The 16,258-nt window shown below is 46.5% G+C and overlaps 5 protein-coding genes across 8 annotated transcripts; 2 read left to right on the forward strand and 3 right to left on the reverse strand.

Moving 5' to 3' along the window:
• Nucleotides 1-2,323: 2,323 nt before the first annotated feature.
• LOC9659854 (caffeic acid 3-O-methyltransferase) lies at nucleotides 2,324-3,596 on the reverse strand. The gene is made up of 3 exons (XM_002986566.2): nucleotides 2,889-3,596; nucleotides 2,774-2,838; nucleotides 2,324-2,718 (listed from the first exon to the last, which is right to left on the reverse strand). The coding sequence occupies exons 1-3, from the start codon at nucleotides 3,583-3,585 to the stop codon at nucleotides 2,407-2,409; spliced, it is 1,074 nt and encodes a 357-aa protein (XP_002986612.2). The 5' UTR covers nucleotides 3,586-3,596; the 3' UTR covers nucleotides 2,324-2,406.
• Nucleotides 3,597-3,721: 125 nt separating this feature from the next.
• LOC112341021 (pentatricopeptide repeat-containing protein At4g02750-like) lies at nucleotides 3,722-5,878 on the forward strand. The gene has a single exon (XM_024660373.1). The coding sequence runs from the start codon at nucleotides 3,722-3,724 to the stop codon at nucleotides 5,876-5,878; it is 2,157 nt and encodes a 718-aa protein (XP_024516141.1).
• Nucleotides 5,876-6,792, reverse strand: LOC9659855 (protein Dr1 homolog). The gene is made up of 5 exons (XM_024660391.1): nucleotides 6,603-6,792; nucleotides 6,438-6,527; nucleotides 6,277-6,371; nucleotides 6,155-6,223; nucleotides 5,876-6,085 (listed from the first exon to the last, which is right to left on the reverse strand). The coding sequence occupies exons 1-5, from the start codon at nucleotides 6,652-6,654 to the stop codon at nucleotides 5,948-5,950; spliced, it is 444 nt and encodes a 147-aa protein (XP_024516159.1). The 5' UTR covers nucleotides 6,655-6,792; the 3' UTR covers nucleotides 5,876-5,947.
• A 12-nt stretch (nucleotides 6,793-6,804) lies between these two features.
• Nucleotides 6,805-13,331, forward strand: LOC112341034 (pentatricopeptide repeat-containing protein At5g27110-like). Of its 4 annotated transcripts, XR_002990395.1 has the most exons (4): nucleotides 7,268-7,370; nucleotides 7,433-10,078; nucleotides 10,134-10,220; nucleotides 10,273-10,366. XR_002990395.1 is itself a non-coding variant. In XM_024660390.1 (3 exons), the coding sequence occupies exon 2, from the start codon at nucleotides 10,305-10,307 to the stop codon at nucleotides 13,113-13,115; it is 2,811 nt and encodes a 936-aa protein (XP_024516158.1). In that variant the 5' UTR covers nucleotides 10,134-10,220; nucleotides 10,273-10,304; the 3' UTR covers nucleotides 13,116-13,151; nucleotides 13,211-13,331. The 4 variants fall into 4 exon arrangements, 2 of the variants coding, with proteins under 2 accessions (XP_024516157.1, XP_024516158.1); XR_002990394.1 differs by having other exon boundaries at nucleotides 6,805-10,078; XM_024660390.1 differs by lacking the exons at nucleotides 7,268-7,370; nucleotides 7,433-10,078 and adding an exon at nucleotides 13,211-13,331 and having other exon boundaries at nucleotides 10,273-13,151.
• LOC112341022 (pentatricopeptide repeat-containing protein At4g02750-like) lies at nucleotides 13,177-14,649 on the reverse strand. Its single transcript, XM_024660374.1, has one exon. It carries the CDS (start codon nucleotides 14,647-14,649, stop codon nucleotides 13,177-13,179), a length of 1,473 nt encoding a protein of 490 aa, XP_024516142.1.
• Nucleotides 14,650-16,258: the final 1,609 nt, after the last annotated feature.

A 16,258-nucleotide genomic window follows, 5' to 3' on the forward strand; every position in this document is an offset into this window, starting at 1 on the left:
TCCAACTCCTTTAGCTCCAGCTGGAATTATATATAAACTCTATAAAATGCATGGAACTTACCACTCACCCTTTTCAAATTTGTGGATGCACTTTAACTCTTTTACAATGCTCTATTGTTCCTCCAACTCTTAAATTATATATGAGTTTGCTTCCCACACAATTTATAATTTATCTCTAGAATGTATATGGGCTTTTCAATGGTGATCCAGCTCTTGCTCCACAAGAAGACCTCCATGGAAAGCTTTAAGCTCCATGAAAGTCAAGATTGTGCTCTTCCCCTTCACTTAGGGCTTTGGTGCTCCTAACTCAGTTGCTCCTTAATGCCTTAGAACAAAAGCTTAAGGAATTTTAACCCTTACCTTTTATACTCTAATATCACATATCTTATCCACCTTTACCAAAGACCATCCCTGAGCTTGAAAGCAGCACTCACTCCCAATGAAGCTGGAGTGTATCCTATGGCTCTCATTTTGTGCAAACCTTGTGGAAAGATTGAAAGCAGTTGGATCATCTCCTCCTCTTTGAACTGCAAGTAACAGTCAACTCACAATCGGAATAATCCAAAACAGCTTACTTGTCTTGCTTCTGAACATGAAAGACCCATTTCCAAAACTTTAAGCAACTTTAAACAAAAAAAAAAGCTGTGACATAAACTTACATATCTTCTCGGGGCTTATACCATCTCCATGGACTGCAAGAGCATGCACACGTAAACTCAGATGATCACTGCTTGAACAAGAATGTTAACTTTTTGCTTCTTTATTTTCTCATTTCCTCTCATTTCACAAGTAACTCTGCCACTTCCACAAAGTCACCAATTTTCGTGATGGAAGCCCATCACGAAAATGTGATGAGGTGTGTTCCACAGATCTTGGAAGCAAACCTTGGCCCAATTGATAAACTCCACTCTATCAAACATTGACCTGGATCCTGATACCCTGGATCAAAGGTGACTTAGACAGGATCCTAGCTCTTACCCATGGATCTAACACTATGGAGAGGGACTCAACATCGCCTGTCAAGAGAAGCTGGGACTCGATAGTGCCTGCTGAGAGAAGCTGGGTGACAGCACCCACCTCACGAGTCTGAAAAATCAACGCCACAAATCCATGACTGGGTGAGTGAGCGCAGGCAGATTGATCAGACCTGGGCTACATGGCAATGACAGCAGCAGTGTGGCAAGGGTGGCATGCTTGAGCATTTGTCAGGGTTAATCCTGCCCCCCAAATTCAAATAATAGGGTCCCATCAGCAGTGGTAGTAGCGCTTGTCGTCACTCCATCGACAGCAGCGGGTCAAGCATTCTAGGATATTTTACGCTTACAAAGTGGTCATATCACTCGTGAAAGTTAGCATGTTGAAATAAAAAACACTGAATAGTCATGTTGTAGTTTCAACCGGCTTGCTCCTGATCTAGTGAGTTTGAATGATAAAAACATACAAAAAACTCATCAATCAACTACCCAAAATTTTGTTCTTGGTTTTGGCTTGTTTGCACATCATTGTTGTGGTTTCAATCTTGTCATTACCATGTGGTCTTGGCTATCAGGCTCCCACTTCTGCTGCTACAAAGCACTTGAATCTCCATAAACATCCTTTTTAATTGCTATAAATTCTTGAGAGAATTACTATGCAATGTTCTTGAATCATGGCCCAATTCTTGATGTAGATTATTAAAACCTCTCAATCTCCCACTGGTTTTACTCTCTAGTTGCTACTGTTTGCACCTTTGTATAATGCAATGCCTCAAGTATTCAGTGCATCGAACGCCTTGAAGGCTCATCCTCCTCCTTGTCACTAGCCTCTTGGCCAGCAAGTGCCATGCCCAAGATCAACGAGCCAATGCTCTAGTACTATGAAAGTAGTGAAGAGACATGAGACTACCACATGGACTAGTATACTAAATACTGTGTTGTGCACTATGTGTACATCTGCCCAGCTCCAACCAAGCACACAGCTGTTTCACACAGTATAGAGGAAGGGACACAACCAACCTTGAACAGGATGAAATCGATATTCATAAGAAGCTGGACAACCTGAGGTGGAATGACGGAGAAAAGAGTGTCTCATGTACCAGCAGGGCTGTCAAGGTAGTCCTAAGACTCAAGAAGCAGGAAGTCTTGAAAAATGCCAAGAAACAACCACAGAGCCAAGGCATGGCTAGGAAACAAGTACTGGACCAGGCCTAAATAGTCTAGCCCACGAAAAAGGATGAGATTGAGGGATTATAGTAAATTATTTTGATGATCTCTTAAACTGTTCATTTGCTGAACTTTTCCAGACTAACCGCAATCTTTCCTCTTAAATTTTTAAGAATATTATCTAATATTTAAAATTCATTCATTTATTCATATTCTGTTTTACATGGTTTTGCAGCACTCAGATAGAAACACGAGACTGAGGGATTTAAATAAGTTGCCCAGATGATCGATGCATTTCTAATACAGATAAGAAATCTAGTGTAATAACCACCTTGACTTCTGCAAAACCAGCAGCATTTGCTAATGACTCAAACTCTTCCAAAGTTCTCTCCTTCCCTCCTGTATACGCTAGCATGAGCAAGTCCATGTTAAGTGCAAATCTAGAGCCAAAGCTGTGGTTTGTCCCAGATGGCAATATAGAGTCCACCACCACTACCTTTCCTCTGCTCGGGAGTGATTCATAGCAATTCTTCAGTAAAGTGATGCATGCTTCATCCTTCCAATCGTGCAAAATCCACTGTGCAAGATAAAAAAATGAACGTTTCAGATCCCAAAAGAATCACAAATCTCACCTTCATAAAAATTACATCACCCTGTGGAACTTTATCAAACATATCACCGCTCACATGCTCCACTCCTGAATCCAAAAGAAGTTACAAAGGAGTAATGAATAAAATCAGAGCGTACCCGGGAAAGCTGGAGCTTTAGATATAACATGAGGCAAATCGAAATTAATCCCTTTGATTCCTTTGTGGCGACCAAGAATAACTCTTAAGCTGTTTCCAATACCTCCGCCAACATCAACCAGAGTTCTTACCCCCTGGAAACCATCGTAAGCTTCTACAATCAATCGCATGTAAGCATTGGAGTTATCGGACATGGCAGAGTCGAATATCCCCCGAAACCGCGGGTTATCGGCTGTAAGATCAAACAGCGGCTTTCCATGCGCAGCAGTAAAGGGGTCAGCTCCAGTGGTCACAGATTGGTACAAAAACTCCCAAGTTTTCATGAAAACCACGTCTTGGTTGGCAATCACCCAGGAAGAAAGTGGCAATCCACCATTGCTGGGATTTGTGACGAGGTACCTGCAAAGAGGAGTGACTCCATACTTCCTGATTCCTCCATCGTGGAGAGACTCTTGAAAGACTCCAACGCTGGACAGGACTCGGAGTATCCTGTCCAAGTTGGCTCCACTTCCGGACGATCCACAGGCCGGGATTTGGGCGATGATTTCAGCGGAAGAAAGGGGGGCGTCTTGGGAACTTGAAAGGATATCTGGAATTCCCAGCTTGATCACTGCGTTTAGAGCGGATGGAATGCCACACATTGTGCCGAACTCCATGATTCTGAGACGATCATCGTCCTGTAAGACCAAAGAACCCATCGCGTTGTAGGCAGCTCTGTCTCTCAAGTTCTTAAATATTCATATAGTTCAGATAATAAGCTCTAATCTTGCAACACCCACCTATTGAATAGAGAAGTTCCACTTGCATATACAAACGATTCCTTGGCAGAGCCTTATGGATGTTGATTTTCGGTCTTCTGTGGATATTGTCAAGTCGTGCACCATTTCCCGAGACCTTTCCAGAGGGAAAGAAATTCACGCACAGGTAAGTGCTGGGAGGCACTGTAGGAACCGATATCTCAATAACTTGCTGGTGGAAATGTATGGGAAATGTGGAGAAACTGAGCAAGCCCGTCGTGTCTTTGACACGATAAGAAATCCGAACTTATTCTCGTGGAACAACGTCTTGATTGCATATGCCCAGAACGGGAAGCTTCGAGAGGCTCAAAACATGCTGGAAAAAATGCCGCAGAGAGATTCTGTGTCCTGGACCGTCGTGTTATCAGCATATGCCGCTTCAGGGCATTTTGAAAAGGCCGAGCTGCTGTTCAATGAAATGCCGGAAAAGGACGACTTTGCGTGGAATACTATGGTTTCAGCTTACGCTGGAGGCGGGTTTTTGGAAGAGGCTGAATCTGTGCTTAAGGCAATGCCATACAAAGGCCCTGTTGCCTGTACGACTATGATTGGAGCATATGCCCAGGCTGGGCATATCGAAAAAGCCACCGAGATTTTCGACACGATGCCTCACAGGGACGTGATCTCGTGGAATGCAATGCTGGTGGCTCACGCGGAGAATGACGATCTCTTAAAATCAGAGCAACTGTTCAATCAGATGCCCGAGAGGAGTCTTTCCTCATGGAATGCAATGTTGGCTGCGTCTGCTCGGCATGAAGATTTGGACAAGGCTAGAGATTTGTTCGAGAGAATGCCGCAGAGGAACATCCTCTCGTGGAACACAATGATACAGGCTTGCATCGAAGCTGGGAATTTCGAGAGAGCGTCTGCCTTGTTCCGTATGATGCCCGTACAAGACACGGTATCGTGGACGACGATGATAACGGGTTATTCCCGCGAGGGACGTATTGACGTGGCGAGGAGATTATTCGATGCGATGCCCGAGAGGGACATCGCCACGTGGAATGCAATGGTTGGAAGCTACACCGCGAGCGGACAGCTGGCGGAGGCACAGAGGCTGTGTGACAGAATGCACGTGCATGACGTGATTACGTGGACTGCCTTGCTGGCAGGGTATGCTCAGGCCGGACAAATGGAAACAGCGGAGAGTATCTTCTACAAATTGCCAGGTAAAAATATCGTATCGGCAAATGTGATGTTGATGGGATACGCTGAGAGTGGCAAAATATTAAAAGTAAAGGCACTATTTGATAGGTTACCGCGGCATGACACAATGACATGGAATATCACCATTTTTGCATATGCCCAAACTGGGCATCTAGAAAATGCCAGAGTTTTGTTTGATAAGATGCCATGGGCGAATTTTACGTCTTGGAGGTGTATGATATTAGGCTACGCACATCATGGAAACATTACAGAAGCTAAGAAAATCTATGATAGCATACGAAGAGAGAACATAGTTTTGTGCATAGATATGATCGTAGGTTATGCCCAAAATGGGTATCTTGTAGAAGCCAAAGATTTATACGATGAGCTTGAGTTTGATAGCATCGTGGCATCTACGGCCATGGTAACTGCATATGCCCAGCACGGGCATATCACCGAAGCGCAAAATGTGTTTAAATCTCTGCCGTTCAAGAGCCTGATGTCGTGGACGGCTATGATCGCAGCATATACCCAAAAGGGGCATTTGCATACCGCAATGGAAATGTTCGTGAGAGTGCCCAACCGGGACGTGACGCTGTGGAGCGCGATCGTGGCCGCACACTCCCACCACGGGCATGGGAAGCAAGCGGTGGAGATCTTCCGGAGGATGATCGTGGGTGGCTTTCTCCCAAACGAGACCACTTTCGTGTCAATCCTCGCTGCTTGCAGTAGAGCCGGACTGGTGGACGAATCGATCGAGTTCTTCGTGACCATGATGGCCGAGTGTGAGATTCCACCAAGCTCCAAGCACTACGAGTGCTTGGTGGATCTACTCGGACGCTCGGGCCAGCTCAAGGAAGCAGAAGAGTTATCGCAGAAATTCTCAAAAGGAAACTTACCGGGGAGGAAGTCGACACTGCTTGGTGCTTGTTCGCTCCACGGTGACGCCGCGAGAGGGTCGCGGAGCGCTCGAGAGATGGATCCCTGGGACTCGGCAGCTTATGTCTTGTTGTCAAACTCTTGCGTTGGAAGATCGAGAGGAGTGTAACGAAAAGCTTTTGTTTTTACCTCCATGGTTGTGTGTGTATATGGTACAGGGAGAGCTTTCTCAAAGTGACTAAGAGCTTTGTGTTCCTCCGCTGTTCATTCGTGCCCTTGCTTCCGCAAACATACGTTGCTGCGCGGCGATGGCTTCCTCCTCCGTCATCCCCGAGCCTGCTTCTTTACCCCATTTGCCTCCAGCTTTTGGAGAATCCTGTGGAAAAGAATAGGAGTCAAGCGCGAAGAGAAGAACAAAAGAAAAAGAGAAAAGAAAAGCTTGTACCAAAGTTTCGTTTCGGTGTTGTTCATACGCTGCATGAACTTCTTCAATGTATTCTCCAAATCCGAGAATCTGTACAGGAGAAAAGTTAAGAGAATCGAAGAAAAGTTAGAGAATCGCGTTACCTCTAGAGCTTTTAGAACATGCTCTGGAGCAATAGTTCTTTTTTCTTCCTTGTTGCAAATCTCGTTCGACTCGGACGAGATAAGATTGATAAACTCTGGACAGGCAAAAACTTAGCTCAAACCCAGCAAGAAAGAAAAACGAGAGGAAAAATTTTTCTTACCAACACAGCAATCTACAAGTAAGTCCTGAGCGTCTCGTGCCACTCGAACTTCCGGTGGCAGCATTTCTTTGATGATCTTCGTCATCGTAGCTGGAAAAGAAAAGGAATTTTTTAGAACCAAAGGGCTAAGCAAAAATTTTGAAGCACTTCGTTGAGAAATTTTACCTTTAGGCAGTGAAACATCCTCCTTTGATCTGCTAGCAGCATCCATGGTCATGGAGAACAAGAGAGGAAAAACACCTCAATTCAGCCCAGAGGTGGAGATTATCTCATGACCAAGCGTACCAATCCACGATCGAGTGGATTGAGCCTCTACCTGGATCACGCGAGAGCGTCAAACCCTAGAAACAACGAAGAACCCTAAATTCTCTTTTTTGTTTTAAGGGGGGGAAATTTTCTCGAGGCTATGATCGCGGCGCGGCGATCGAATGCCGTGGAAGCGCTTGCTCGTCGCCACCGCCAGCATCGATTTCCTCCGCCGCCGCCGGATCCACTCGAGCTCTGCGAGAATATTTTCCAGCGAGGCGCTGGAATCGGTGCTCAACCAGATCGAGCAGGGCCATCTCACGGTGAAATTCGCGGATTCCTACGCCGATCTCATCCGCCGCTGCTGTGATTCGGGGTCCCTGGATCTTGCCAGGCGGCTCCACGCACAGGTCGTGATCGCGGGGCACGGCGAGAGCTCCTACATCGCGGGGCTGCTCGTCCATCTCTACGTCAAATGCGGGGATCTGGAGGGCGCGTGGCACGTCTTCGATGCGATCGCCGTCAAGAACCGGGCGGTGCTGTGGAATATCTTGATCGGGGAGTACGATCGCGTCGGGGATGGATGCCGCGCGCTGGATCTCTACAAGAGGATGGAGGCGGAGCCGGACAAGGTCACGTTCGTGCTGGCGCTGCGCGTGTGCGCGGGGCTGAGGAGCCTCAGCGAAGGTATGGCTGTTTACGAGCGATTGTGTTCTTCGATTCATCTCAAGCACGACATCAAATTGCAGAATGGAGCGATCAGCATGTTTGCGAAGTGTGGCGCCTTGGATCTGGCAGTCCGGGTTTTCGATCAGATGCCGGAGAGGGACGTGGTATCATGGAACTCGATCATCACAGCATTTGCCCAGTCTGGGCATTCCATGGAGTGCGTTGGTTTCTACCACCGAATGCTTCTCGAGGGATTCCGGCCGAATGGAGTGACCTTCTCTGGTGTCGCTAGCTCTTGCTCGGGCAGAGAAGAGCTCGATACGATCCAGGCATCCATCGCCGCCAGCGACTTCCACAGCAACGTGGTTGTGAAGAACTCCCTCGTTTCGGCCTATACGAGGAGTGGGGACCTGAGATCCGCGAGAAAGGTGTTTGATAGCATTGAGAACAAGGATCTCATATCCTGGAACTCCATGGTGGTGGCGTATTCCCAGCACGGTCACGGTGAGGAGATGCTGGAGCTCTTCCGGAAGATGGACGTGGAGCCCGACTCTATCACTTACGCAAGCATCCTCGGGGCTTGCTCGGCGATGGAGCTGCTAGAACTTGGGAAGGAAGTTCATGCTCGGGTGTCGAGGAGCCGGTTTAAGTCGGATCCAGCGCTGGCGGCTGCTCTCATCAACATGTACTCCAAGTGTGGAGTGCTGGAGAGTGCCAGAAGAGTTTTTGACGGGATCCAGTCGGTGGATCCTTCGCCGTGGAATGCAATGATCTCGGGGCTTGTTCAGCACGGGAGAGCTCGAGAGGCTCTTGGGCTTTTTGAAAGGATGAAGGCCGAGAGCGTTCGGATTGACAAAGTCAGCTATCTCACCATCCTCAGTGCTTGCTGCGCTTTGGAAGATCTACACGAAGGCATCAGGATCCACGAGCATGCTTCTGCGTGTGGGATGGACAAAGACTTGGTGGTGGAAACTGCGGTGTTCAACATGTACTCCAAGTGCCGCCAAGTCGACTTAGCTCGGAAGATGTTCGATGGGATGAACGAGAAGACTGTGATTTCTTGGAACGTGATGATCGCAACGTACTCCCAAGCTGACGACAAGCTTCTCAATCGGCAAGGACTAGATTTATACGGATTGATGGAGGCTGAAGGCGTTCAAGCCGACGAGAGAACTTTCATCCACTTGCTGAGTGCCTGCGTCAACTTGGGAGCAGTGGAAGAGGCTCGAGCTATTCACAAGAGAATCCTGGCGAGCGGATGCAAGGCAAGTGAGGTTCTGGAGACGGCAATAGTTACCATGTACGCCAGGTTCGACATGCTGGAGGCTTCGAGGAGTAACTTCGATAGGATGGAGAAGAAGTCCGTGACTGCGTGGAACGCTATGATCTCATCGTATGCTCAGCACGGGCAGGCCAGCAAGTCGCTTCTACTTTTCCATCAGATGAGTTTGGAGGGTGTGAAGCCGGATGCCAGAACTTTCGTCAGTGTTATTGGAGCGTGCTCAAGCCTCCAGGCGCTTGAGAAAGGCAGAGCGGTGGAGGAACAGGCAACCTCTATGGGAATTGAGGAAGGAAGGACTGCGCTTTTGAGCTTGTACGCCAAGTGTGGAAATTTAGAGGCGGCAAGGGATATCTTCGACAGGCTCAAGTATAGAAAGAACGTGGTTTCTTGGAACTCCATGATAGCTGCTTATGCTCAGAGTGGACGCGGCAGGGAAGCTCTAGAACTATACGAGCTGATGAAAGAAGAGGGGGTCCAGCCAGATGATATAACTTATGCTGGTGCTCTTGGAGCATGCACTAGCTATGGTGGATCAGCCAAAGGAGCAGAGATACACTCAAGAATAACGGAGAGCAAGATCAGGACGGACGTATTCCTCGACACTGCGATCGTCAACATGTATGCGAAGTGTGGAGAACTGGAGACCGCCATGAGCTACTTCGAGAAGATGCGAAGGAAGAATGCTGTGACTTGGTCCGCAATGGTGGGAGCATTCATCCAACAAGGCTACGATAGAGAAGCTCTAGATCTCTACCTAAGGATGGTCTCGGAAGGATTTCAGCCGAGTGAAATCACACTTGCCGGGGCCTTAGCAGCGTGCTCGAGGATCGGTGCTCTCCAAGAAGGAAAAGCTATACATTCGAGGATACAGGCAACGGAGACGCTCCAAAACTGCCTCTTTCTTCAAAACTCGCTCCTCAACATGTACGCGAAGTGCGGCTGCCTCGCCATCGCAAACACCATGTTCAGCAATCTCCAAAGGAGGGACTCGTTCTCGTGGAACACGATCATAGTCGGGCATGCACACCATGGAGACGTGGACGAAGTTCTCAGCTTGCACGGCGAGATGGTACAGGACGGTGTCGACCCGGACTATGTCACTTTCGCCTGCGTTCTACTCGCGTGTAGCCATGCGGGCCTGCTCGACAGAGGAAGGAGCCACTTCCTGTCTATGGAGATGGAGTTTGGAGTGGCCCACGACACCGAGCATTATCTCTGCATGGTCGATCTTCTTTCTCGAGCCGGACGAGTTGAGAGTGCTGAAGAGCTCGTCCACAGTATGCCGTATGAGCCTCCAGCCATGGGCTGGACTACTTTGCTCGGCTCTTCCGAGGTGCAAGCTGATCTCGATAGAGGGTCACGCTATGCCGAAGTTGCTGCTGGTCTGGAACCGGGCAGCAGTTCTTCCTACGTGTTGCTCTGGAACATTTACAGCCGCAGCAAGGTATGTCTTTGTTTTTTTTTTCTCTTCTCTTGGTGATGCTTTGTTGTATTTGCAGACGGACGCTTCCGGCCTGGAGCATTTGTTTTTATAACACTGCCAAAGGCGGATGTGTGTTCTGGGAGTTTTGGAATCACCAGGACTTGTAAGTTCGTATCAAGTTGATAGTTTTAATCGTTAACTTCACTGTGGAACAGGTTGCAAGGTCAATCATATGACGTTTACTTAGATGGGATGCTGGAGGGCACTGGACGAAGCTGTCGAGCAGCTACACCAGCACGAGCCAGGAAAGCTTTTCGGTGCTTACAACACACTGATTCGAGAGTGTGGCAATGCCAGGTCGCTCTCTCATGGCAGGCAAGTCCACCAGCATATTGTTTCGACTGGGTATGGGGGGAATCAAGCACTGGGTGATCTGCTCGTCCAGATGTATGGAAGGTGTGGAAGCGTTCAAGATGCAAAGGCCACCTTCGACCAGCTACCCAGCAGGCAAGCTTCGTCTTGGAACTTCATGGTCAGAGCTTACGCACAGCAAAGGGATACCACCACAGAAGCGTTCGATGTTTTCGATCAGATGGTCTCTCAGGAACAACAGGTTGACGGATCCACTTTAGCGAGAGTTCTTGCTCTGTGCCGCGGGCTCGGGGATCTAGAACGAGGCAAAGCACTTCACAAACAGGCTGTTAACTCTGGGCTTGCAAACAATCCAGTCGTTCAGAAGGCACTGGTAAGCATGTACTCCAAGTGCAAGGCTTTGGAGAAGGCTAAAGAAATCTTTGAGAAGAGCTCCAAGCGAGAACTGGGAGTATGGAACGCGATGATCGTCGGGTATGCCCAGAATGGGCATCACTTAGAGGCACTGAAACTATACAAGAAAATGGAGCTGGAGCCAAACGGGGTGACGATCTCCAGCATTCTCGGTGCGTGCTCAAACGTGGGAGAGCTTGAAGAAGGCAGGAAAATCTACGCGCGTGGGAAGCATTTAAAAGACTTGGTTGTCGATACTGCTGCTGTCAACATGTTTGGAAAGTGTGGAGATTTGGAGACTGCGAGGCAGATTTTCGATGGAATGGAGCTGAAGAACGAGGTGACGTGGAACTCTATGATGGCGGTCTATGTCTACCAGGGAAGAAGCCGGGACGCTCTTCATCTTTTTGAGAAGATGAAGTCCACAGGGATAAAACCATCCAGCTCTACATATGCTACGGTAGTTCATGCGTGCTCAGATCTCAACGACGTCACAAAGGGAACGACCATCCACTCCGAGATTGTCAAGGCGAGCATTCGGCAAACATTGATCTTGCAAACCGCGCTGGTGACCTTGTATGTCAGGCTCGGGATGTTAGACTTCGCGAGGGGACTGTTTGACAAAATGGAAGAAAAGAACGTGGTGGTCTACAACGTGATGATCTCGGCACTTTCACAAAGAGGACTTGGGAAGGAAGCTCTCGAGCTTTACAAGAAAATGGTTCACAAAGGTATTCGGCCCGAAGCTGCCACCTTTTGCAGTGCTCTTGGCGCTTGCTCGGGTGTGGATGATTTGGAGCAGGGAAAGTTGATTGAGTTGGACATCAAGGCTGACGAGTGTAAAACGGACGTGAGAGTTCTAAACGCGCTGATGAGTATGTACGGGAGGTGTGGAAACTTGGAAGCTGCCAAGGACATCTTTGACACTCGAGACGAAAGGGACGAAATCTCGTGGAACGCCATGATCGGTGCTTACGCGAAGAACGGACAGGCTCGCAAGGCAGTCGATCTTTTCTATCAGATGGCAGAGCAGCAGGAGGTGGAAATGGGTGAAGTTACTTTCAGCACAGCCCTCTACGCATGCTCCATACTTGGGGAAGTTGACGAATGCAGGAAAATTCACAGGCTCTTGAGCACGAAGAAGAAGCTGGTGGCGAGTGTGGAGGTTAACGTATCGCTTATCAACATGTACAGCGAGTGCCAAAGGCTGGACCTTGCTAGAGGTGTTTTCGAGAAGAACTCGTGGCCTTGTCCCGGCCCCTGGCTCTCGATGGTGGCGGCTCTCGTGAAGAACGGCCGGGGTGCAGAGGCTCTCGAGACCATGGAGAGAATGCAGCTAGAGGGATGGAAGCCCGAGGCTGTAACGTTTGGCCTGGTGCTAAGTTCGTGCTCGAGCTTGAGAGATGGACGGACCATCCACTCGATGGTGACAGACAATGGTTACGTGAGGCTCAGGCCTGTCGCGGACGGACTGCTGAGCATGTATTCCAGGTGTGGTCAGCTCCAGCAGGCCAGAGAGATTTTCGACGGCATGGAAGCGAGATCGGTGGTGACTTGGACGCTCATGATCTCCGCTTACGAGCAGCGAGGACTGTCTAGAGAAGCGCTCGATCTGTTTTACGCGATGAAAGACGTCGAGTCGGACGACATTCTGTACTCGACTGTGTTTGGAGCCTGTGCCACTCTTGGAGTTTTAGCCGAAGGAAGAGCTATCCACGAGCAGATCAAGGAGAGAAAAGTCCAACTGGGGGTGTTTGGCGCTACAGGACTTATGAACATGTACGCAAAGTGTGGAAAGATCCAGATAGCTCGGGACGTGTTCGAGGAGATGAGAACTTTCAGGACTTACGTCTCGTGGACGTCCATTATCACTGCGTACTCCCATCGTTCTCAAGCCGATGAAACTCTAGAACTCTCCAGGAGAATGGTCCAGGAAGGAGTGATGCCAGACGGGATTACCTTCATCAGCGTTTTGATGGCTACCAGCGAGAGCCCCGACTCAACGATGGAGAACTTCAGGTCCATGACTGGTGACTATTGCATCAAGCCAATGCTCGATCACTACGAGTGCTTGGTGGATGTCTTGAGCAGAGCTGGGTGGGCTCGAGAAGCGGAAGCTCTGGCTATGGCCATGCCTTTCACTCCCAGGCCTGTGACTTGGACAACGTTGCTGGGCGCTTGCAAGCTGCATGGAGAGACGAAGAGAGGGGTCGAGGCTGCAAGGAGTCTGCTGGAACTTGGTTTCGAGTGTTCGAGCTCTTACGTGCTACTGTCCAACTTAGTTGCTGGCTAGCTTCGTCAAAGCTCCACCGCAATCCCATACATCCAGGTAACTTACATCGTGTTTGAAAGCTTCATGTTTTTGTAATGTTTCCATGGATTTTACAGGCAGCGACCAGAGATGTCCAAGCAACGTTATCAGGGAGCTGCTTAAACAAGTCGCGAGCCTCACTCACCCATCCTACTCTTCCAAACAGATCGCTCAAGCAGTGGTAATGTTCTTCGGAAGCTTTTAGTTCACATCCGTTTATCATGAAGCTAAAAAACTCGAGACTGTTCCGCAGGAGTCCCGCGTGGCTACACACCGAGAAAATGACTGTGAACGTGAGATCGTTTGGCATCAGGCCCTCAACGCTCATCATCCGAAACAGGTAAATGGCTTGCTTGGAATCACCCAGGGAAGAATAAGACGCGAGCATCACATTCCAGAGAATCGTGTCGCTGCGAGGAATAGTGTCGAAGATCTTCCTAGCATCCACCAGACTGCCACAGCGAGCATACGACTCGAGAAGAGCTGTAGCCACTTTCATCTCGGATCGAAGCTCGGAGCTCACAATTCTAGCGTGGATCGACTTTACCTCCGCCAGATCGAAGTTCACGCCATCCAGCAAGCTAACGAAGGTAACAACATTTGGAGCGATGGAAAACTTACTCTCCATTTCCGTGAACGCAGTGAGAGCTTCTCTCTTCAACCCGTGACTGGCGTATGCCCCAATCAGAGTGTTCCAGGACACAACATCTCGATTTGGAATCCTTTGGAAGAGATCGAGAGCTTCGTGGAGGTAACCATTTTGAGAGTACGCTGCGAGCATTGCATTCCAGGAAATCTCATTCTTCTCTGGCATTGTATCAAACATATGCTTCGCAGTTTCCACGTCTCCAAACTTGGCATGCATGTTGAGTAGCGCTGTTGCAACCATAACTTTGGTTTGTAAGCCATGGCTTTGGATGCACGAGTGGATGATTCTTCCATCTCTCTTTGCAAGACAGTTTGCGCAAACTTCCACAATGACGAGGAAGGTGAGCTCTGTCGGAGGAAATCCCTCCAAATCCATAAGCTTGAAGATAGCCAAAGCTCTCTCGCCATGCCCATTCCGGGCATACGTACTCAAGAGAGAATTCCAAGAGATTGAGTCCTTGCAAGACATTCTATCAAACAATGATTTTGCTTTTTTCACATCACCTTGTTGCGAGTACGCTGTTATCATAGTGTTCCAAGTTGTTGCATTCTTTGCCACCGCCTTTTCGAACAACACTTGTGCTTCATCAATATGCCCAGATTGGGCATATGCGGCAATCATAATATTCCACGAGAAAACATTCGTGAAACAAATTTTATCGAACACCCTGCGTGCGCTGCTCAAGTTGCCACACCTCCCAAACGCCTGGACAAGCAAATTTCCCAAAAAGGTGTTGGAAATCCTACCATTGTCATCCGAGATGTGGGCATTTAACTTGCGAAGAGAGGAGTCCTGCTTTGAGATTCCACACTGTTTAATGATCAATGCAAGTTCTTTCTTTAACTCTACTTTGGATTGTGAGGCCATTCTGTTACCATCTCTTGCTTTTATGAACCACCTTTTTTTGCAAACTCAACAAATTGTTTAAGTAATGTAGACCAAAAGTATGCTTCTCTCCCAGTGCGAGCTACAAATATGTTGGATTCGAAGACGCTCTTTCCCCAATTCACAAGGAGATGCTCGTTGCCATCAGGTGGCACTAGAAATCCTGGAATTCCACTCAGTCTGGCTGTCCCAGAGCTGATGGCCTGGCTGTGCCAGGAGCAATCACCTCTGGGACGCTACATTCACCAGTATGTAATATTGGCAAAGAATGAGGGAAATCTTGGAATTCCACTCATATTATGTAAATGTGTTAAATCCCAAGATGAATATATGAATTACTAGAGGAAGCCTGTGCAGGAAATTATAGAACATTTTGCTAAAGACATCATAGCCAAGAAAATCGTAGAAGCTGACTCACACCTTGGAAAGGTTGTGCTTAATTTTGCTGTAGATGTGACATATGCTAAAAATTCGAATTTCTACTAAAGAAACAAAGCCAAAAACTCAACCTAATAACTAGATTTTATAAGTCCCTTCACAATGACTAGCTAGGGAAACAAGCATATCCTGAAAAATGGGCGTAGAAAAGCATGAGATATTCTAATCTTGTTTGAATGTTAAATCTTTTTTAGGATTTGAATTATTACCCAGATTTGACCACATTAAACCAAAAAGGAAATTTTATCAGATTCTATATTCAAAGTGATGAATACAACATGTGCATATCTTAATTACTGATGAAATAAATTTAATTAATATTAATTTCAAATACTTATATTAGATATACTTATATACCTTGATATATTGGTAATCACCAGTTTATAGAAGACTCATTTTTAAGCCCAGAAATGGCTAATAAGTTTGGTTTTATTATTGGCTCTAATTATTTTTATAAAAAATAAATTCTATTATTTCAATATTATTTTTAGTTTAAAAATAAAGTGTTTCACAAATTTTTAGTTAATAAAATTAGAGTATTCTAATTACATCATTTCTTTCTCTAGAACATAATTTATTAAAATGATTAATTACCAGATATAATAGTATAAAAAGATTAACTAATAATAAATACCAAATCAAACATATTTTATATATAATATTAAATAGTATTTATTTTTTAAATTTTAATTTTAATTTATAACTGATATATTTGCTAATATTTATAAAAACCTAATATTGAAGACATTCATATATTATACTAAAAACATACATACCATGAGTAATTATCGCATAAAGTTGTTACAAATATTTTGCATAATAAGTTTTAGTTTTTTATATTATAATTTTATTATACACATCAGCCAAAAACTATTATAATGTTTTTGATAAGGATGTGTGATTTATAACTCAAACATGAATACAAATTTGTGTTCATATTTAATTATATAATTACATGTGGGAGTACTCCGATTGGCGATGTATTCTGGTACTTATAACTCATAATCCTTTAAGACGAGCTGATTAGGAGAATGAAACTTTCAGATCAATTTTGTAGCTTGTTCTGATTTATATCTATATTTTATTAGTTTTATTAAAATAAAATTTTAGAAATTTTTATAATAATCATTTTGTTCTTCTCTATTTTTTATTC

This window comes from Selaginella moellendorffii, unplaced genomic scaffold (genome assembly GCF_000143415.4).
Source record: "Selaginella moellendorffii unplaced genomic scaffold, v1.0 SELMOscaffold_74, whole genome shotgun sequence".
NCBI lineage: Eukaryota > Viridiplantae > Streptophyta > Lycopodiopsida > Selaginellales > Selaginellaceae > Selaginella > Selaginella moellendorffii.

Excerpts from the sequence above, each read along its gene's own strand:
- LOC112341034 (XM_024660389.1), top strand. The coding sequence starts at position 6,866 with ATGCCGTGGAAGCGCTTGCTCGTCGCCACCGCCAGCATCGATTTCCTC. Across the intron at positions 10,079-10,133 it reads ACATTTACAGCCGCAGCAAG|ACGGACGCTTCCGGCCTGGA; the intron begins GTATGTCTTTGT and ends TTGTATTTGCAG.
- LOC9659854 (XM_002986566.2), bottom strand. The coding sequence starts at position 3,585 with ATGGGTTCTTTGGTCTTACAGGACGATGATCGTCTCAGAATCATGGAG. Across the intron at positions 2,839-2,888 it reads TAAAGCTCCAGCTTTCCCGG|GAGTGGAGCATGTGAGCGGT; the intron begins GTACGCTCTGAT and ends TTTTGGATTCAG. Across the intron at positions 2,719-2,773 it reads GTGATGTAATTTTTATGAAG|TGGATTTTGCACGATTGGAA; the intron begins GTGAGATTTGTG and ends TATCTTGCACAG.
- LOC9659855 (XM_024660391.1), bottom strand. The coding sequence starts at position 6,654 with ATGACCATGGATGCTGCTAGCAGATCAAAGGAGGATGTTTCACTGCCT. Across the intron at positions 6,372-6,437 it reads ACTTGTAGATTGCTGTGTTG|AGTTTATCAATCTTATCTCG; the intron begins GTAAGAAAAATT and ends TTGCCTGTCCAG. Across the intron at positions 6,086-6,154 it reads AACACCGAAACGAAACTTTG|GATTCTCCAAAAGCTGGAGG; the intron begins GTACAAGCTTTT and ends TCTTTTCCACAG.
- LOC112341022 (XM_024660374.1), bottom strand. The coding sequence starts at position 14,649 with ATGGCCTCACAATCCAAAGTAGAGTTAAAGAAAGAACTTGCATTGATC.
- LOC112341021 (XM_024660373.1), top strand. The coding sequence starts at position 3,722 with ATGGATGTTGATTTTCGGTCTTCTGTGGATATTGTCAAGTCGTGCACC.